Here is a 22,772-nt window from a genome sequence, read left to right as displayed (position 1 = left end):
AAACATCTTTCTCCACAGCTTCTGTCAGAACTGTCTGAGATTTTCCTGTATTTTCTGTTTTTGTGTCCAGGGACCATATCCAAAAGGGTGGCCTATTTCTTCAAAAGGGTGTCCTGCCTACTCCAAAGAGTTTGGGCAGCTTTAGCTCTTCTCCAATCTGGTCTAAAGTTTATAAGGTGTACTTTGGATATTTCATTTGTGAAAATCAGATCTTACTGAGGCTACTGCAGTTTAACTTGTTCAGTTTCCTCCATGAACAGCGAATATTCACATTAGAAGCCATCCCTGTTCCCTCCCTCCAAAAATGGTGGAGGCCAGATAGGGGGCAGGACTTCTAGATCCAAGCCTCCACAGCCATTTTTGCTTCTGCACAAAGCACTCTAGCATGGCATATAAAAGCAAGAAAGTGATGATGAATCTTTATTAAATCCTGGTCTAGTACCAACTGGAGTTTTGTGTTCTGTCCTGGGCATCACACTTTTGGAAAATTTAAAAGTCTTTAGAGGGGTTGCACAAGAGATTGACAAGAATGATTTCAGGGATGAGGGATTTCAGTGATGAGACTACATGGGAAAGGTTGGGGCTGTTTTAAGAAGAGAAGGTTGAGAGAGATTTGATCAAAGGGGGCTACACAGAACAGATAGTGAAAAATTGTCCATTGGTGGAAATGTTAAGAACCAGAGGACATAGATTTCCAAGGTGAAAGTCAAGACAATCAGTGCAACATGAGGAAAGTGTTTTTTTTACACAGCAGGTAGTTAGATTCTGGAATACACTGCCTTAGTTTGTGCTGGGGGCAGATTCAATCATGGCCTTTAAGCATGAATTAGATAAGCACTAGTCGAGAGGAAAATTGCAGAGTATGGGGAAAAGGTGGGGTGTGCTACTAGCTGAGTTGCTCTTGCATGAAATCATCAAGGACGTAATGGGTCAAATTGTCTCTTTGTGCTGTAACTGTTCTATGATTCTGTTTAATGATAATGTACGGCTCATTCCACTAACGCTCATCTTGGACGACCAGCCCATTGTAAAATTGTTTCTTGTTACGATGAGGAAACTTAAGAAAATTGTATTCACTGGAGACTCCAGAACAGCTTCTTCCCTGCTGCCATCAGACTTTTGAATGGACTTACTTTGCATTAAGTTGATCTTTCTCCGCACCCTAGCTATCACTGTAACACTACATTCTGCACCTTCTTTCCTTCTCTATGAACGGTATGCTTTGTCTGTATAGCATGCAAGAAACAATTCTTTTTACTGTATATTAATATACGTGAGAATTATAAGTCAAATTGTACCCAAATCATCTGTCAACCCAACTGGAGCAAAAAGGATAAAAGAGGACCCCATTGTGTAGTGTAATGTGTTACATTGAATATTGGGTTGTTAATGGGTTAGTTCTAAATATATAATATGCTAATCATGCAGTGCACATCATCGTATGACTTGCTTCTTCATACAGCCATGTGGTAGATGACAGTCAGAGAAATAAGATATACTCCAGTAAAGCTCTTGTTGCCTATGATAGACTCATTAAGAACATTGTATAGTGGCAGTGCATGAAAAGTAGTCATAAAGAAGTCTCCACCATTACCTGAAAGCTTTAAGAAGGTCATAAACGAAACAGTTAAGAAATGATCCAATCTTAACACAAGCAATCCAACAAAAAGAATTATCTGTGGTTAAAGGTGATAGGGAGAGCCCCAAATCAAAAGCAGCTGACTCAGTAAAGTTTGTAAAGTATTAAAGAAAAGATGTCATTCAAGAAAAAAAACAGATGAGACAGAAGGAGCATCCAACAGCAGAGCAAGCTGTAATTGGTGTGGCAGGGAAAAACGCAGGCATGAAAACTGCCCAACCAAAAAGGCCAAATGTCATTTAAGTGGAAAGATGGCTCACTTCCAGGTTGTGTACCGTAGCAAGAAGCCTGTACAGAATACACACAAAGGAAAGCCTTCAAATGGTAACAAAATCCATGAAGTAGATGATATCCATGGTATTGAGGTGCCTTTCCTTGGAGAGGTCCAGGAAGCAAGCAGAAATTACTCAAATGCCAATATCCTAGCAGAGGGAAAGTTGGCAGGCCACCCACCATATTTATAAATAACTAGAGCTTAATTGCCCCGGTAAAATATTTCCCACACCATAAAACAGTTGGCATGGGCAGTCAGGTGGAAATGGGCAGGCCACTTAAAAAAAAATCTTTTTCAAAAGCAGTGAAGAAAGGGAACGCTCTATCTTTGCACATCAGGGGCCAGCTTGTACATGCCCAGCTGCTCCATAAAACAGACCACCCCCAATCCTCCCTATCCCCCTCCCAAACCTGCCCAAAGCCTCCCTGCCCTAGACCCTGGCCTTCCCTGGCTCTAGGATCCACAGGCCTTCTCCTTGTTCCTGACTGCAGTCCTGGCAACATCCACTAAAGCTAGTGAAGGGCAGAAGACCCACACTGCCTCTGTTCAGCCCACTCACAGTGCATTATGACTGTGGGGCAGGCTAACGTGCAGCGAGTCAGCTGCTTTGCTTCAGGTAGGGGTTGGAGAGAGAGGTGGGTGCAATCCATCCAATCCCTGGTAATATGCTGCCCGTTGTATTTGACTCAGAACCAGAGTTGCTCATCTTTGATCAGGAAAATCTGTACCGATCTGCGTCTGATTTGCAGAACAGATGAACTGAAAAGTCACGAAAATCAGTTCAAAGATTTCAGAACAGAGTTTCCACAGCTGTTTGCAGGACTAAGAAAGATGAAGACAGCACCTCACATCACTCCTTGTCCTGAAATACACCCAGAGAAGTTTCTTATCCACTTTTAGCTATCTGTGTAGAATTGGTACATTCTCCCCGTGTCTGCATGGGTTTACCCCCCCCCCCCCCCCGGGTATTCCAGTTTCCTCCCACGCTCCAAAGTTACAGTAAGTAGTCTCACAACAGCAGGCTAAAGTCCAACACGTTTATTTGGTAGCACAAATTTTCGGAGCCCTGCCTTTTCGTCACAAGTTTTCGGAGTGCTGCCCCTTCATGATGAAGGGCAATGCTTTGAAAGCTCGTGCTACCAAATAAACCTGTTGGACTTTACTTTGGTGTTGTGAAGCTACTTACTTTGCCTACCCCAGTCCAATGCCGTCAAACCAAAGATATACTGGTTTGGATGATTGGCCATGCTAAATTGCTCCCTAGTGTCCTAAATGTGTAGGTTAGATGGATTAGCCATGGTAAATATGTGAGCTTACAGGGATAAGGTGGGGAGAAGGCTTAGGTAAGATACTCTGTCAGTGTATCTTACCTTACCCTGTCAGGGCTTCCCTCTACACTGTAGGGATTCTGTGGTTCTATGATTGGCAAAAGTAACAAAGGAAAATGACTCCTTGTTGAAGTAGCGGTGCAGGGGGCAGTGGGGGGGCGGGGTGGTGGTGGCATTTCACCTGTGCCAGAACCAGCAAGTTGGTTCCCAGGAAGGTTTTCGGTGCTAAACCCCTATCAGACTTGGCACAGATCTTACACAGCTGAACAAAGCAATTGAATTTGAAGATCTGTCGAGCTTAGCTACTTTAGGAAAGCATTCAACCTTCACAAGGCTACCACCTTCAGTGAGGAGTTTAAGTTGCTCACCGCCTTCATTTCCCCATTTGGGAGCTTTTGCTTCAACAGACAACCTTTTGGCACCTCATCAGTGCCAGAGGTCCTCCAGGGGATAATGTCAAGACAGGATGGAGTCATACACCACTCGGATGATGCCCCGATCCATGGATCCTCTCAGACAGAGCATGATAGCAGAGTGCAAGCTGCACTGTGACACTTCGGACAAAGCTTGACTTACACAACAACAGATGCAAATTCTTGTCGTTGGCTATCCAGTTCTGTGGGCTTGTTGTGAGTGCATCTGTTGCCAGAGTTGACTCACAAAAGATGAGAGCAATCAAGAATTGCAATCAGTGCCAGGGCCATTGGGGATGTTCAGAGTTGGGGTGGGGGGGTGGTGGTGGTGGGGGTGGTACCCGAAAGGGGTGGGGGATCCCTGCCTCATTAATTATGCATCATTGTTTTGCACCATCTTCCATAGCGGGATGTCCCACCACCATATTTAACCATCATTGACCCACTGTTGAAGAAAAAAAGTGGATCTTCTGATGTCCAGGAACATTCTGAGGCTAGATAATAAAACTCCTCAATGATACAGAAGCTGGAAGATCCATCTGATAGATGCTCCCCCCAGTCACTGCTGTGGTGCTCCAGGGTCCAGGATCCTCCAGAGGCTTCTCCAGTCTCGTCCTGGTAAGTCCTGGTTTCCACATGCCACATTAGTCCAGATGTATTCTGGACTGGTGTGTTTTCCCACTGGCTTTGTGAAGAATCAGATAAGGGGGCAAGATTCAAGTCAAACCTTCATCTGCATCCCATTAGCAAGATGCAAATTAGCTTCATGCCAGTTTCCAGCAGGATTCCCAATTTGTCATGGCAGACACCAGTGGAAGATCCCATGGGAACTTCTTGTTGGCATAAAACTTATTTTTGGGGCTCCTACTGAATTCTCCCCCCACCCCCTCTTATCACTCGCCATCAAACCTGTTGGCCATGGCATGGGGGGATTCCGCTCAGGTTCATGGCCTTTCTCCAGTTTGGAAGTCCTGAAACATTTGATCTGTTTCTCTCTCCACTGATGCTGTCTGGTCTACTAAGTATCTTCAGCATTTACTTTTCATGAAGAGGTTGAAGATGATGAAACAAGTCTTAATTGATTACAATCCAGTAGAATGCAGGTTAATTGTTGAAATTCGGTTGACTGAACTCAGTAGAATGGGAGTGAATGGACAAGGTTTGATCCACTGGGACTCAGCACAACAGGAGTGCATAGAATGTAGGTTCAATCTATCAAGGTTCTACGGAGTTACACAAAGTAAGAAGTGGTGTGGTCTTTTGGGATTCTATATAACAGGAAAATTAGGAAGGAGGATAATAAACAGGATATTGGGAGCATTGCAAATTAGACAGTCAGACCTCCACCCATTCAAACCCATTGAACAAGACACAACACTAAGAATTCAGAGAATTTATCTTTCAAGTGAATTGTGTACTTGTTAATGGACACAGCTTTAAGCCAGGCACTCCCAGAAAACGTCAAACCATACATGGTCAGAGAGACCCTCCTTTCTGCCCAAGAAAACCCAAGGAACAGAGAAATCAGAGAAATGGTTTGAAGAGATAGGATTTTATTTCTGTTGAACTCTACCTAGGGGAGCAACAAAGATAGGAATGTATTTCATTGCTGCTCTCAGATTTATTCTGTATTCAAATACAATCAGCCTGATTATTGTTTTCAATTCATTTTGTATTCCGCTGTGTGACTGTACACTTTTACAGACTTTGTTAGAAACACAAAAGATAATTATTAAGAAAAACTGTACAGAGGCCAACAGCTGACTCAGCCGCCCTACTCCCCTATGTGGCTAAGACAGGATTCCAACCCCTGGGGTGATGACTCACTTTTGTCCCAGTTGGTCCCTCAAGCTAAATGACCCTCTTCTTGTCTTTAAAGGGAAAATTACCACAAATCATAATACAGATTGTAAGATTATATGATGTTTCCCAACTAATGTTTATATTAAATTCCCTCTTGCTAGCGTTTATCATATGAAACATTTGGGCTGACAAACACCTGTCACAAGATGTTTGACAGAACCCTCTCTGACATGCAAATCTCCAATGACGGAACAGTTGCTGTTAACAATACCAGAACACGTACACACGCACACATGAGCACTTACCTCCCCATTACAGAAACAGTAGATAACAGCCACAAAGCAACCCTGCAAAATCAAACAGACAGTTGTTATGAGTCCTGCTGATCAATTAACGGAGTTTTCCTGGCAATCTGCTACATTAAAACCCTCACTACATTCTCTACATACTGGGGCTGGCACTGAGACATTTAAGCAAATCATACAGTAACAGATGGGAGTGAATTCTTCCCTGTTACTCAGTGTATGCTGTTCATGCACAAGAACTGACATTAAAATAACAAGGGCTGGACAGTACCAGATGGAAGGGAGTTGAACTCCATGTCAACCAAACAGAAGATCTCACTGCTCAGCTTGATCTGGAAATTCTTAAACATGGCGTTTGATGACAATGGATATCAGATGTGCAGTTAGTCAAAGAAAATAAAAGAGCCACAAATCTTTATTTCAGTTAAATTATTTATTTTATTCATTCACAGAGTGTAGATGTCATTGGTCAAGGCTGGCATTTATTGCCCAAACTTTTTCAGGTCAAGAAGAGATAAGTTTAGTTTATTTATTAAGTTTAGGTTAAGTGGCAGCTTGGTGGCACAGTGGTTAGCACTGCTGCCTCACAGCGCCAGGGAACCGGATTTGATTCCTGGTTTGGGTCACTGTCTGTGCGGAGTTTGCACGTTCTCCCCGTGTCTGTGTGGGTTTCCTCTGAGTGCTCCAGTTTCCTCCCACAGTCTGAAAGACATACTGGTTAGGTGGATTGGCCATGCTAAATTCTTCCTCAATGTACCTGAACTGGCGCCGGAATGTGGCGACTAGGGGATTTTCACAGTAACTTCATTGCAGTGTTAATGTAAGCCTACTTACGACGCTAATAAATAAACTTAAGTTTCATTTATTAGTCACCCATAGGTTTACATTAGCACTGCAATGAAGCTACTGTGAAAATCCCCTAGTTGCCACACTCCATTACCTGTTCAGATACACTCGGGGGAAATAGCATGGCCGATCCACCTAACCAGCATGGCTTTTGGACTGTGGGAGGAAACCAGAGCACCTGGAGAAAACCCACACAGACCAGGAGAAAATGTGCAAACTCCACAGACACAAACAGTGACCCAATCTGGGAATCGAACCCAGGTCCCTGGTGCTGTGAGGCAGCAGTGCTAACCACTGCACCATCGTGCCACCCATCTATCACCTTCCCAGTAGTGGTGGGCCTTCATAAACTGAATGAGCTGGGTCAGCTCAGAGGGCAGCTAAAAAACAACCACATTGGTGTGGGACCAGAGTCACATATAAGCCAAGCTGAGTAAGGACAGCTGATTTCCTTCACTTAGATTTTTACAACAATCCATCAGCTGCGTGGCTAGGTTTACTGATTCCTGGCAATTATCTGCTCAACCAAACTTCCCTGTGTTGCCAATAAGATGCATGTTCTTCAGCAGAAGGAAAAAAGAATTACCTGCGAGGAATTAAAGAGCATTTCATAATGCATCTGGATCTGCCAGAGAGTACCGGACACCTCGGTGTAAGGAATAGCCATGAAGACTATGTAGTGAACTCCAAACAGGGGAGTCAGGACTAGAGTCGACTTCAGTAGCTTTCTGACAATCAAACAAAATGAAGACATAGTTAGACAGGAGATTCACCTTTCCCCTTAATACATCTTAACTAGAGATAGCAAAGAGAGAGAGAGATAGAAAGAGAGAGGAAACTGTTAGAATAAGAAATAAGGGAGGACAGGCAAGAAGCAGAATGATTTTTGACTCACAAAAATAATGAGAGGAATTGCGAGAATTGTACTAAATGTTATAATTTCAAAAACAAGGCAAGAACAGGAACCTAATACAAATCTTAGCAGATGGAAGGGCAAATTGAGAAAGTTGTTATAAACGTATGTGGGGCCTTTGGCTTTATAAGCAGAATGCAAAAGCAGGCATCCGGGTAGACATTTATAAAGAAATCATTAGATCCTAGCTGAATAATTGGGGGTAATTTTAAAATCCCGATGAAGGCAGAAGGTCTAGTTGATTAATATCTGGCCATAATCCCTGTTCCATCCCCACCTCCCTGTAAATAACAAAGAGTTCCTCTCTGGCCATCATACTTAGTACTCTGCAGAAGAGATTTATTGGGATGGTACCAAAGTTGGGGGACATAAGTAATGCGAAGAGATCAGAGAAGTGGAGTTGTTCTCTTTGGAGGAGAGAAATGAGGTGATTTGACAAATATATTTAAATCTGTGAAAGGTTTTGAGGGAGTAAAACTATTTTCAGTGGCAGAAGAGCTAGTAAATCAGAGGACAGATTAAGAGAGCTAATTCTAAATCTGCACCTCTGAACAAAGGAACCTTCCAGAAGCCGGCATGCAAACCTGACAAGTTTTACTTTTCAGGGCATCCGGCATGGCAAGCCCCCAGCTATCATTGGCGGAATATCCAAAGCAGCAGGGTGTGGGGCAGGAAGACCATTCACAGGCCTTCCTACAACTGATTTAATCCGGACAGAGGCAGGCCCACCTCTACCTCATTAATTATTCCCCACCACCAAACTCCCACAGAGTCAGGCATCAAATTTCACCCTCAGTCTTAAAAGTTCAAGTTTAAAGTTTATTTATTAGTCACAAGCAGGCTTACATTAACACTGCAATGAAGTTACTGTGAAAACACCTAGTTGCCACAGTCCGGTGCCTGTTCAGGTACACAGAGGGAGGATTCAGTATGGCCAATGCACCTAACACTGAAACGCCAGGTTCGGTAGGAAGCAGAAATAAGAGCAATGATCTAACAAAGCGCCTTCATCTCAATTTCAGAACAACCCCCCCTCCCCCCAATCGGTCTCCACACTGGATATCTTTTTGATCTCTCCTGCTTCACCTGAATTGCTCACGTGCCCCACAGCTTACCGGTACTGCTGACGAGTATCACACCTTCCGGCATTGGTCTCTCTCAGCTTTGTGGCCAACACTCTGATGATGTTGATGAAAAGCATGAAGTTAACCTAGAAGAAGGAAAGGAGAGCGATCCTGTTAGGTGAATTTGGAAAGCTGTTGCATGTGATGATAGTTGGCGCAATGGAATCCACCCCAGAAGGAGGGGTAAAAAGGGAGATTTTTGTCTTTTTTGCTATCTCACCAATATTGCTGCCAGGATGGGGAGTTGGTAAATCAGCTTTAAATTCCCAGCACTCAGATCCCAGCACCTGTAGAGAGAGAGAGCATTGGGAGAAGTCTAGACAATTAATTCCTGCACATATTCCCATTATGCACTAAATAGATAACAGGCTAGAGGGGAAGGAAAGGACTTTAATTTAGAGTCATAGAGTTTACAAAATGGAAACAGGCCCTTTGGCCCAATTTGCCCATGCCACCCTTTTTTTTAAAACCCCGAAGCTAGTCCAAATTGCCCACTTTTGATCGTATCTCTCTATACCCATCTTAACAATGTAACTGTCTAAATGCTTTATAGATATTGTATATCTCCTTTCAAAATCCCAGGGTGTCTGTATTGAATGGATTCATTATGACCTGTAATATTCTATGAAGCCATGATTCTTCTTAAAATAGGGATGTGACATCTCTAATGTCCATCTAAACAAAGGATTTGAGTGTCCAGAACTACACAGGATGGCACAGTGTGACAATGGTTAGCACCGCTGCCTCACAGCACCAGGGACCCGGCTTCAATTCTGGCTTCAGCTCACTGTCTGTGTGGAGTTTGCACACTCTCCCCATGTCTGCATAGGTTTCCTCCGGGTGCTCCGGTTTCCCCACACTCCAAAGCTGTGAGGGTTAGGTTGGTTGGCCATGCTAAATTGCCCCTTAGTGTTAGGGGAATTAGCAGGATAAATACATGGGGCTACGTGGATAGGGATCTGGGGGGGGGATTGTTGTCTATGCAGACTCAATGGGCCAAATTGTCTCCTTCTACAGTGTAGGGATTCTATCAATAAAATCTATTTCATATGTACAAGTTGTAAATCAAACTGATAATATACTGGAATCCTCACTTTTATCGCAAGGGGGCTGAAATGCAAAATGGGGGGAATCATGCTTCTGTCATACACTGTCTCATCTAGAACACTCTGGAATAATCTGGAATATTCATTTCTGTGCATTGCACTTTAGCAAGGCTATACTGGCCTTGGAGGGCACGCAACACCAATTCACCAGAATGATAGCCAGCCATAAAGGGTTAAATTGAAAGGATAGGTGGCAAAAACTTGGTTTGTATTCTCTTGAATTTGAAAGCTTGAGTAGTTTTTTAATCAAGGTGCACAAAATGATTTTAAAAATAAATAGGTTAGATGCAGAGAAAGCACATTGTTTGCTCTAGGAAGTCCAGAATAAGTAAACATAATCTTAAGATCAAAGTTGGACTGTTTTGGAGTGAAACCAGGAAACAGTTTTTCATTCAAACGGTGGTGGAGATCTGGAACATCCTCCATCAAAAGGCTGAGGATGCCAGGATTTCAAGACCAAGACCATAGATTTGTGTTAGGTAAATGTCGAGGTACAGATCAGCCATGATCTAATAGAGTGATGGAACAGAGTCCAACAGATTGAATACAGGATCCCTACACGGCAGAAGGAGGCCATTCAGACCACCGAGCCTACACCTGCAATAATTCCACCCAGGTCCTATCCCTGTAACCCCACATATTTACCCTGCAGGACCCCCTGATACTAAGGGGCAATTTAGCCAATCAACCTAATCCGCACATCTTTGGACTGTGGGAGGAAACCCATGTGAACACGGAGAGAACATGCAAACTCCACACAGACAGTCACTTGAGGCCAGAACTGAACCTGGACCCCTAATGCTGTGAGGCAACAGTGTTAACGGCTGTGCCACAATGCCACCCCAGCCTACTTATGTTCTTATGTTTGATAAGGGTATCCCATAGGTGATCAGGAGATCAAGTGAGTGGGCAGTCGATATGTAATAATTAGAAATGGAATGGGGGTGGAGTGGGTTGAATTTTTTGCTTTAGATTTTCATATTTGCTTCTCCTCTCTCTTATTGAGAAGCTCACAGATTTCCCAGGCTCAATCATGACCCAAGATGTTAACTTTTTGTACTTACTGTGTATCTGCCAGCGTTGCCCTCACGCTTGCCCATGCTGCCACAAACACAGCCGGAACACCTATGGAAAAAGAGAACATTTACAATAGAAAGTTTAATTTCTCTGAGTGGAACATTTTGTTCTTTCAGCGTTGGCCGTGACTAACTGGTGCAACTCAGAAGTTGTTGCTTCAAGTCCCACACAATATGTTAGTTTAGTGCCGCATTGAAGAAATATTGCACTGACAGAGATGCTGTCTTTCAGGTGTGATGTCCTATAAAACTTTCATGTTTTAGGATATTCCAAACCATTTCAGAGCCAATTAGGTACTTTCAACTATACTGTTGGAATGTAGAAAATGCAGCAATCAATATATCCATCAAAAAGCCCCAGCATGTTTTAATGATGGCAAAATATATCGGCCTGGACACAGAACTCCCTCGCAATTCTTAAGATTGTGCCATATGTTATTTTACATCTACCTGAGAGAGAGAGAGAGAGAGATTCCTTTGTAATGTCATAACTATGTTATAGGTTGTGGGTTTTAAACAAAAAGACAATGACATGGTTTGCACACGTTGCTTCAAAGTAACACACAACAGGCTCATTGAAAGAGATGTTCTCTGCACAGGATAGAAATTTAAACTAAGACAGAAGCTTGTGAAACACCCTAATGATCAAGTCATGAAACCTACTGTTAAAGTAATCATGCAGCCACTTAAATATATAATAACTTCCATTTAACATTTCATCCCAAAGTCAACGCCTCAGAGTGCAGCACTCACACAATAGTGCTCTGGAGTATCAGTCTGTATTGTGTCCTCGAGTGTCTGGAATACTATGAGCTCCAGACTCACAGGCAAGCCTGAGTTGAAACATTCCTTTCAGGCGCCATTAGAACAAGATTTTGCTCAGCTGTGATGATGTTAAATATCCCATCAACATCCAAGGCCACAATTTCCAAGACTCTGAGTTAAATATGGCCCATGTCAGGATAGCTACACCATGGAGGCCTGCAGGAAAAGAAGAAGTAACATACCACAATGGCAAACAGCTCGGGGAGGGGCAGCAGGGGAGCATGACCAGTTCAAAATTATATTGAAACTTAGCCATCAGTTTCCTTAATGAGGACTTGATGATCCTGATGGTACCTCCAATCTTTTGGGGAGATCTGAGAGCCTTGGAGAGGGTATAAAGCAGAATTACCTGTGTGGGGCTGCCATCCTGCATGGCCGGGAGTCTCCGGGGATTGGCCTCAATCCCCAGAGTCTACTTAAAGCAACCTGGGAGATTTTGAAGTATAGTTTTAAACAAATAAATTAATATGCCATAAACTGGTACTGAAGTGGGTATTTTACACATCCATAGCCAAGAAGGCTTAAGGCCAAGCTCTCATATGTAGTTGTAGAGAGAGTGTACATTGGTGATGGAACGGCAGTGGCCATGTAGTTTACTCATGGATTACTCAGTAGGAGGGTCATCAACTGTCCATGGCCTACGAATTGGGGATGTGTGAGCTGGTGAGCAAAATCAGTACTTCTGCAGGCAGCAGAATGTTTGAGGTGTTGGATGGGATGCCAACCAAGTGGGCTGTTTTGTCCCAGATGGTATCAAGCTGCACTCATAAAGATAAAGACAGAGATAGAGATGCAAAACCAACTTGACATAGAGAGAAACAAAGGGAATGGAACAGAGAGTGAGAGACCAACAAAAACACAGAAATAGAAGGGCAAAGAGCGAGAGAGATGACACACATGCCATTTGAGATAGATGAAAAAGAGATGGATAGAGGGAGAACAGGAGCCAAAGAGAGACTCTGGGAGAGAGTAGACTGAGGATAAAAAGAGCTTGTTTGAAAAAAAACTTTATCATACCCCAGCCTATTAAGGTGAAGCCCCAGAGATACTTTTTATCAGAGAAAAAGGTCATGAAGATGAGGCTATGGAGATAGAGTCCTTCCACCAGAATCCAGTAGTAATTAGTAGCCAGGAAGTAAAGGAAAATGGTGACAGCCACCTTGCAGCCAATCTGGAAAACAGTGAAGAGAACAATATCAGAACATCAATAACCCACAGTTACTGACAGATCAAAAATCTTGACAGGTAATTACGCTGATCTGATAGGGGTAAAGCATGGTGACAAGCATGACATAAACAGCATCAGGTCCTCTTTAGTTCACACAGCCTTTCCCTGAGTAAATATTTCAAGATGTGGATGTGCCGGCGTTGGACTGGGGTAAACACAGTAAAAAGTCTGACAACACCAGGTTTATTTAAATTTATTTAAATTTATTTAAATCCAACCGATTTATTTGATAGTAAATGCACAAGCTTTCGGGTTAGTCCCTTTGTCAGGTGAATGGAGAGTTCTGGCCTCAGACAGAGCATATAAAGCACAGACAGTTTACAGATTACTGATTAGAATGCGAATCTTTACACCTAACCTGCTGTTCAAGTCTTGAAGTGGCCGACAATGTGAGTGGAAGGAGCACTGATCACAGTTTAAAGAGATGTGTATTGTCTCCAGACAGCACAGTGAGTGAGGTTTTGCAAACCCAGGCAAGTGTTGGGGGTTACAGATAGTGCGACATGAACCCAAGATCCTTGTTGAGACCGTCCTCATGTGTGTGGAACTTGGCTATCAGTCTCTGCTCAGCGACTCTGCGCTGTCGTGTGTCGTGAAGGCCGCCTTGGAGAATGCTTACCCGAAGCACTATCTGTAACCCCCAACACTTGCCTGGGTTTGCAAAACCTCACTCACTGTGCTGTCTGGAGACAATACACATCTCTTTAACCTGTGATCAGTGCTCCTTCCACTCACATTGTCGGCCACTTCAAGACTTGAACAGCAGGTTAGGTGTAAAGATTCGCATTCTAATCAGTAATCTGTAAACTGTCTGTGCTTTATATGCTCTGTCTGAGGCCAGAACTCTCCATTCACCTGACGAAGGGACTAACCCGAAAGCTTGTGCATTTACTATCAAATAAATCAGTTGGACTAAAACCTGGTGTTGTCAGACTTTTTACTGTAAATATTTCAAGGCACTCTGACAGGTGAGGACCAGTACTTAAAGGAATCCCAATCCCAATCTTTTTATCTTTGAAGTTCACCCACAACCTGTGGGGTTAGTCTACATAATATAGCTCTCTATGATCTTAATGTCCTTTTCTGTAGTAGAATGTCCAATAATATATTCAACTATGACACAAGCACTGCCTTTCGTAAATAGACACCCAGGGCACAGCGTCCAGATCTGCAGCATTACTGATGATGACGTTATGGAAGTCAGAAGTCAGCTGAGCAAAAGTGCAGCACGTCTCGCAGCTAACAGCATGGCCGTTGTGGCTCCCCCATGGAACAGCAATGACACAAGGACCACTGCATGCATCAGAAGTCTACAAATTGGTGCAGTCATGATGTCAAACCAGATAATCTGATGATGGTCCAAGTTACAAACTTGGACCAAGTTACAAACTTGGACCATCCAACCTATTTAAAAACATAAGAAATGGGGGCAAAAGTAGACCACATGGCCCATCAAGCCTGTTCTGCCATTCACAGCAACTTGTCAATCCCCAAAGATCATGGATTCAGCTTCAAGAGGAACTCAGCATTAAAGTTATTTACAGGCCTAGACACCCAACTTTTAAAATAAACCTCTGCTATTAGTTCTCCTTGAATACTGTGGAGCATTTTTGAAGGTGTTGCAGTGAGTTCCTGCATTTGGCAAGATGTGTTGCTGCAAGGTTTCCCAGATGGGGAAACACGTAGGATTAATTCTCCCGTTCCTTTCTCAGCTAACTACGGCAAGTTGTGTTTTAGAGAAGGAATGTCTTAACTCCTTGACTTTAAGGCCTTTAAAGAACAGATATGGAACTGACTTTCTTACAAGTTTAAATCAAAAGAAAGGATAAATGTTTATTTTTCACAACACCCAAAATGTAATTGCAACGGAGAGTCATGATTCACATACACCAGCTATACATACACAAACAAAGATGATTTCTAAAGATGGAACATGCACTTAAATTATTTAAACAGTAAAAGAAACAGATCACTTCTTTAGACAGTCCTTAAAATGATGATTGAAACATTGCAAGCCTGAAGGGTTCTCTCTTAGTTCACTGAAGACAATAGTGATTGAAAGTGCTTTTTCAGTCAAAATTGTGATTGAGCTATTGTAATCAAGCAAAGTAATAAGACTATAAGAACATAAGAACTTGGAGCAGGAGTAGGCCATCTGGCCCCTCAAGCCTGCTCCGCCATTCAATAAGATTATGGCTGATCTTTCTGTGGACTCAGCTCCACTTACCCACCCGCTCACTATAACCCTTAATTCCTTTACTGTTCAAAAATTTATCTATCCTTGCCTTAAAAACATTCAATGAGGTAGCATCAACTGCTTCACTGGGCAGGGAATTCCACAGACTCACTGTGTGAAGAAGTTCCTCCTCAACTCAGTCCTATATCTGCTCCCCCTTATTTTGCGGCTATGCCCCCTAGTTCTAGTTTCACTTGCCAGTGGAAACAACTTCCCTGCTTCTATCTTATTTATTCTCTTCATAATCTTATATGTTTCTATAAGATCTCCCCTCATTCTTCTGAATTTCAATGAGTATAGTCTCAGTCTACTCAGTCTCTTCTCATAAGCCAACCCTCTCAACTCCAGAATCAATCTAGTGAAACTCCTCTGCACTCCCTCCAGTGCCAGTATATCCTTTCTCAAGTAAGGAGACCAAAACTGTACACAGTACTCCAGGTATGGCCTCACCAGTACCTTATACAGCTGCAACATTAGCTAGCTGTTTTTAAATTCCATCCCTCTAGCAATGAAGAATAAAATCCATTTGCCTTCTTAATTATCTGCTGCACCTGCAAACCAATTCCTCGAGATTCCTGCACAAGGACACCCAGGTCCCTCTGCACAGCAGCACGCTGCAATTTTTTACCATTTAAATAAAAGTCCATTTTGCTATTATTCCAACCAAAATGGATGACCTCACATTTATCAACATTGCACTCCATCTGCCAGACCCTAGCCCACTCACTTAGACTATCTATATCCCTTTGCAGACTTCTGCACACTTTGCTCTGCCACCCATCTTAGTGTCATCTGCGAATTTTGACACACTATACTTGATCCCCAACTCCAAATCATCTATGTAAATCGCAACCAATTGCAGTCCCGAAACTGATCCCTGAGGCACATCATTAGTCTCTGATTGCCAACCAGAAAAACATCCATTTATCCCCACCCTTTGTTTTCTGTTAATTAACAAATCGTCTATCCATGCTAATACATTACCCGTAACACTGTGCACCTTTATCTTACGTAGCAGTCTTTGGTGCGGTACCTTGTCAAATGCCTTCTGGAAATCCAGATACACCACATCCACAGGTTCCCCATTGTCCATTGCACATGTAATGTTCTCAAAGAATTCCACCAAATTAGTCAAACATGACTTTCCCTTCATGAACCCATGCTGCGACTCCCCAGTGGGACAATTTATATCCAGATATTTCGTTATTTCTTCCTTGATGATAGATTCAAACATTTTCCTTACTACAGAAGTTAAGCTAACTGGCCTATAGTTACCCGCCTTTTGTCTGCCTCCTTTTTTGGACAGTGGCATCATATTTGTTGTCCTTTGCAAGATTTCCTGTAATTTTGCAGCTGAGACAAATTAGTCCCACTTTTTTACCCGAGATGTCTTTTCAAGACAGTGTCCAATCCTGTGCTGTGTGAGAGATAGTGTCCCTCTAGTCTTTGTACTCCAAACTGATTCACTGGGCTGCCTTTGTGGATTGATCAGATATTGGCTATCATCAGTCAATTTAAATCATGTGACAACAGTATCACTGTACGACATTGTCCACACAATAGATGGGAGTTGAGTCTCAGGCTAACATTGCAATGTATGTGGGGGTAAACTGGAGCTTCAGAATGTTAGATATGAGTGTCAGGGATTATTGCTGGATGACTAATAGGAGTATGGTTCACTCGACAGACTGGGAGGTTGGCGGAGTGGGGAATAGGAGATGTCATCTGACATTAACTAACCCTGACCACCGTGTTGTATGAGGCCAAACTTCTTGAGACACTGCTTCTAACTCCTCCAGATTCCTTTGCCCCTTGCTCTATTCCCTTTGCAGAATGACTCTTGATGTCCTCCTGGCCCTCTCTGCAAAAACATGGCCTCTTTCAGCCTTTAAACTCACCATTCAGGCCTATGCACTTCATCAGTAGGATCCCTCTATCTTCACTCAGACTCCAACTATGCAGTTCCTACTGGCAGTCAGTGCCAGTACTGGCAGTCAACTGCTGCTCCTTCCCACTGAATCCCGTTAAGAAGGACAGCCAATAGCAGGGTCCTGTTTAGACCAATGTCATAATCAAATGTACGGAGGGGCAGCACCAAAGTTTTGTGTTGTACATCTACATAACAATGAAAATGGGCAGGTTGAAAATCATGGCAACCACACCAAATATGCCATGGACAAAATTTTAGCCCACACTGTCTAACCTTATGTGTAATTAACAAACCCTAGGTACAGTTCTAGAGAATAGTGATAACTGTGATACTGGAGGGTAATGATAGTTGTAAAACCAGAGAGTGATAATGGCTCTGGATAATGATGTGGGAACGGAGGGCAAGAATGGCCGCAGAAATGGAAGGCAAGAACGGCCATGGAAATGGAGGGTAAGAATGGCTGTGGAAATGTTGTCCCTCAATTCTGATGTCTCACAGGAAGTAGAAGTGGGGAATGAGATTTCATGAGAAATAACACAATTGCAAAAAATGAAGATTAGTAGCATTTGAGTGTTCTGAATTTAAGAAATGCTTTATCAAAAGGAACTGTCACTTACATACTGAGACTTGTCTTGAGATGGAGGACTATCAGTAATGGATTTCAGATCTTCCAAGTCAGCACCTTCCAGATCTAAGAAGGCCGTCTCGGAGTATAGCACTGCATCCTTCACAAAAATACTGATGGCTCGAAGCATGAAAGACACAAAGAGATGGATGTGGATGTAGTTCCGGGTACAGTGCAGGCGTCTGTAAGGGGATGGCAACATATGAATGAGAGTTAGTATGAATAAACCCACTTTAAGGAAGCAAGACGCCTATAGTAACCCAGGGCTAAAACCATATCATTACTCATTCCTCCACACCCAATCAACATTGTCCATTTAAGAACCAACCACATTGCTGTGGTTCTGGTATCACATGTAGGCCAGACCAGGTAAGGGCAGCAGATTTCCCTCCCTAAAGGACATTAGTGAACCTCATAGTTTTTTACAACAATTGACATTCTTTTCATGGTCATCATTGGACTTTTTATCAAATTTAAATTTCAACATCCGCCATGGCAAGATTCGAATCCACGTCCTCAAAGCATTAACACAGGTCACTGGATTACTAGTCCAGTGTCCCCACTTCCCAAGTATTTATTGGATTGTCCTCTTGTCTTAAAATTAGGAAGTCATAAGTTCATTATCCTATTCTGGGACATGAGCACCTAATATTGACTGATAATTTATGAAGTACTGAAGGAGTGCTGGACTATCGGTCATGCCATCTCCACTAAACCTACCCCATCATGTGAATGCACTAAATTCCAAAGCACTGTTCAAAGGTGAGAAAGGAGTTATGAAGGCTAATACTACTTTCTCAGACAACATCATGAAACAAATCAAATCCAGATAAGTAGGCATCCATCTCATCCAGTGTTTCTGGAGCTTTAATTGTCATGTACAATATGACTGCCAAGTTTGCCTCTGGAACTAACCAGCAGCCATTTAAAAGTAACTCAATGGCTGTAAAGTGCTATGAAATGTGATGATTGAAATATAGAAAATAGGAGCACGAGGAGGCCATTTGGCCCTTTGAGCCTGTTCTGCCATTCATTACGATCATGGCTGATCGTCCAACTCAGTAGCCAAATCCTGCCTCCTCCCTATAACCTTGGATCCCATTCACCCCAAGTGCTATATCCAGCTGCCTCTTGAATATATTCAATGTTTTGGCATCAATCAATTAATGAATTCCACAGACTCACCACTCTTTGGGTGAAGAAATGAATCCTCACATCCGTCCTAAATGGTATACCCTGAATCCTCAGACTGTGACCTCTGCTTGTAGACTCTCCCACCATCGGTAACATCCTCCCTACATCTATTCAGTCTGGTCCTGTTAGAATTTTTTTAATCTCTATGAGATGCCCCCTCATTCATCTGAACTCCAGCAAAAACAATCCTAACCTAGTCAATTTCACCTTATATATCAGTCCCATCATTCCTAGAATCAGCCTGGTTAACCTAAGATGACTAACCACAAGGTGATGTTCCTTTATCCAAATGCAAGTTCTTCCTTTCAAAATAGGAATGATGTCCTCACTTCTATCCCATTATGAACAAATTAATAAGACGTGTAGAAAAACATCAGCTGTTCTACCGACCATTCCTATACTCAAGATAATGGTCTATCAGAGCTCTGAAGATGAGTTGTACATCTCGAAATATTACCTCTCTTCTTTCACCACTGATGCTGCCACACCTGATGGGTTTTTCCCCCACATTTTCTCTTTTTATTATGGTTTTATCCTTCCTCAACTCCCTACCCCAACTCCTCATACTAGCCACCACACCCACTCACCCCAAAAAACCCACATCCCAATAGCCTTGTAAACCCAGGAGAGAAGCAAAAAAAAAACAGAAAAGGAGCGTTTTAGAGGAGAAAATCCCTGAAAATTCCTCTTTGAGCCTTCAGGTAATGAAAAGCTTGCCAGGAGACCAAGACTTAAGGTATTAAGTAACATTTCTCCCTCTTCAATGTCATCACTTTATTTGAGCACCTTCTTATAATTTGAAAACCTTTTCATTAAAAAAAAACACAGACGGAGATCATAATGATAAGCCATTCTCCCCCACAGCTAATTAAACCTTGATTGAGATCCAAATTCCTCTATTAATTAAGATGAATCAGATAATGCCTTTTACCTGAAGTAACCCAGTATAATAACAGCCACGGTCAACGATCCCAATGAAATGGAGTATCCCACCGTGTAGATGAGGTACAGACGATCAAAAATGTCCTGCAAGAAAGTAATGAGATGTCATAGGTTGTGGCTAACAGCAGGCACAGAATTGCCATTAACACCATACCATGCCACAGTAACTGAATGAGTGACAAATCATACTATGAGTGGAATGTGTGCACATAGGAAGTATTTCAAACTCTGAAATTTGCACTGACTATCATAGACACAGCATAAGAAATGGGGCAGTTGGTATTTTTACAACATAAAGAATTAATATGCATATTACAATATATATTCAATTTCAATGTCGGTAGTGGTAAGGGGAAGTGATGGCCTAGTGGTATTATCAGTAGATTATTAAACCAGAGGCTCAGCTAATGTTCTTGAGACTCAAGTTCGAATCCCATCACGTCAGGTGGGTGGAATTTGAATTCAATAAAAAAAATCTGGAATTAAAATCTACTGATGACCATGAAACCATTGTCTATTGTCAGAAAAATCCAACCAGTTCACCAATGTCCTTTAGGGAAGGAAATCTGCTGCCCTTACCTGGTCTGGCCTACATGTTACTCCAGAGCCACAGTAATTGGATTCAACTACCCTCTGAATGGCCTATCAAGCTACTCTGTCCAAGGGCAATTAGGGATGGGTAACAAATACTGGCTCACATCCCTTGAATGAATAAAAAAAATCTTTCTCTGTATCACAATGTTTCCTTGATTTTACCAGATCTCACCATATAAAGAGATCAGTGCCACAATATGGCATGCTAATCTATTTTAATTTATTCTTTCATAGGACTTGGGCATCACAAAAATGCCAGTGTTTTTTCTTGCTCATCTCTAATTGCCTTGACTTGAGTGGCATGCTGGGGACTTTTAGAGGAAGTTACCTACATTACTGTGGATCCGGAGTCACAGGTAGGCTAGACCAGGTCAGGACATCAGTGAATCAGATGAGGTTTTGTGACAATTGATAGTTTCATGGTCACTATTGCTGACACTAGCTTTATATTCCAGATTTATCAATTGAATTTTAAATTCCAGCTGCTGCCAAGGTGGGATTTGAACCCATCTAACCAGAGCCTGGACATCTAGATTACTAATCCTGTGACGTTATCACTACATTGTCTATCGCTAAATTAAACAACTGTCAGTTCACCCTGAGAATGGAATGTATGAAGGGGAAGGAGTGCTGAAGGACAGTTATCAAAGTTATAACACTGTTCTGCAGCCACTTGGAAAGCTGTGGGGGAGATGGTACCAGGATTTGGAAAAGTGTCAGGCTCAGTGGGAAAACTGGTGTGTAACTCTGCAGGTGCACAGACCAGTTTCCCTTCAGACTCTGAGCCTCTTTAAAGAAGAAAAAGTGAGAGATTTACGGCGTCATTCTGCTAAGGCGGCATCTCTGAGAGCCGGCAACAAGCTCCAAAGAGATGCCCCCAGTCTGAAATTATAATACTCCCCCACCAGCACCACATAGGAATCGGGGGCTCTCCCCGATACTGAAAATCAACACCGATAGTTTCCAAAAGACAAAAAGCTGCAAAATCTCAGCAGGTCTGGCAGCATCTGTAGGGAGAGAAAAGAGGTGATGTTTCAAGTCCAGAAGACCCTTTATCAAAGCTCCAGTGTTTAATTCACTGCCATTTCTCTTCCAAGGATGTTGACCCTGAAGAAGTACTGCTCTTCTCTTCGACAGGGCTTTGACAAAGGGTCATCTGGACTCAAAATGTCAGCTCTTTTCTCTTACAGATGCTGCGATTTTCCAACATTTTCTCTTTTGGTTTTAGATTCTAGCATCGACAGTAATTTGCTTTTATGGATAGTTTCCCCCCGGCCACATACAATCATCACCGGCAATACCACCCCAATCCCCACACTCCTCCTCCTGATCACTGCTCACACTGCCCCTTCCCACCACACCTAAATGAAGTGACTGCCATGGTGCTCCCATAAGCGTCTGGCCCTGGCATTGCTCCCTGGCACAGCTTGGCACTGGCCAGGTCCCTCTCCTCGGGGCATACTTATCTTTGCACCCCTGCACAGACCCCTACAACAGGTTTAAAAACCTGTTGAGAACCTCGCCAATGCGATGTCTGCGAACTATGAAGATACCATGATGGTGGATCATGTGGTGAAGGGGGCTGCATAGGCATGTGTGAATTTAGTAAAATGTATTAAAATCTGGTTACCGGCCATTATGTCACTGACGAGAGGTGGGGAAAATTGGAAATCACAATCTCACTGGCAATATTAGCGATTTCTGGTTTTCTCCAATTTTTTGCAATCCCCTACCTGGAGCTTCAAGGTCTCATCCATGATTTTGTGCTGAGTATTACAGGTATGAATAAGACACAGTCAAACAGCTTGAATTATAATATACTCAATAATGTAACACACTAAATCAATGTGTGCTGTACAACAATACACAATCCTTTCCAGTTCAGTATTAGCATATATCTGTTATCTATCTCTTTCTCTCTATCCCCTAGGTTCACAATTACTGTGTGTACAGGACCTTGAATAAACACAGCATGTACGACCCAAATCTCACAATAATTGTTGGATTCTAAATTAATTCTTTTATTTAGAATCCATGTTTTTTTTTCAATGTCATTGTGCATCCGAATGGAATCCATTTCCTACGTGACAGCAATGATCACACTTCAAGGTAATTCACTGACTGTAAAATGCTTTGGGGTGTCCTAAAGTCATGAAGGATGCCATATGCATACAGTCTTCCATCTTTTTGCACCATTCATTCTTTTCCTTTCTTAATTTTGTCTCTCCTTTCTTTCTCCTAGGTTTCACAGGCCCAGATATTCACAGAGTTAGATCAACTCCACGGGCGTTTAAAAGAGATGACCAGGATCCAGGTGCGGATGTCCCATCCTCATTTTGGCCAGCAGGGCAAAGAGGGACAAATTCACTGA

At 42.6% G+C, this 22,772-nt stretch overlaps 1 protein-coding gene across 1 annotated transcript in view; it reads right to left on the bottom strand.

Annotated features, from left to right (window-relative positions):
* LOC145346786 (parathyroid hormone/parathyroid hormone-related peptide receptor-like) overlaps positions 1-22,772 on the bottom strand; it is a 92,759-nt gene that overhangs the window by 3,140 nt on the left and 66,847 nt on the right. Inside the window, exons 5-12 of the mRNA XM_080194515.1 lie at positions 19,797-19,891; positions 17,664-17,853; positions 12,670-12,823; positions 10,816-10,876; positions 8,866-8,932; positions 8,637-8,731; positions 7,195-7,336; positions 5,763-5,804 (exon numbers count right to left, since the gene is read on the bottom strand). Coding sequence (XP_080050641.1) covers positions 5,763-5,804; positions 7,195-7,336; positions 8,637-8,731; positions 8,866-8,932; positions 10,816-10,876; positions 12,670-12,823; positions 17,664-17,853; positions 19,797-19,891 — 846 coding nt within the window. The remainder of the gene's footprint in view (positions 1-5,762; positions 5,805-7,194; positions 7,337-8,636; positions 8,732-8,865; positions 8,933-10,815; positions 10,877-12,669; positions 12,824-17,663; positions 17,854-19,796; positions 19,892-22,772) is intronic.

The sequence above is a fragment of the Carcharhinus amblyrhynchos genome, chromosome 8 (assembly GCF_965287045.1).
Source record: "Carcharhinus amblyrhynchos chromosome 8, sCarAmb.v2.hapA, whole genome shotgun sequence".
NCBI classification, from domain to species: domain Eukaryota; kingdom Metazoa; phylum Chordata; class Chondrichthyes; order Carcharhiniformes; family Carcharhinidae; genus Carcharhinus; species Carcharhinus amblyrhynchos.
This window is presented reverse-complemented; position numbering and strand designations above follow the sequence as displayed.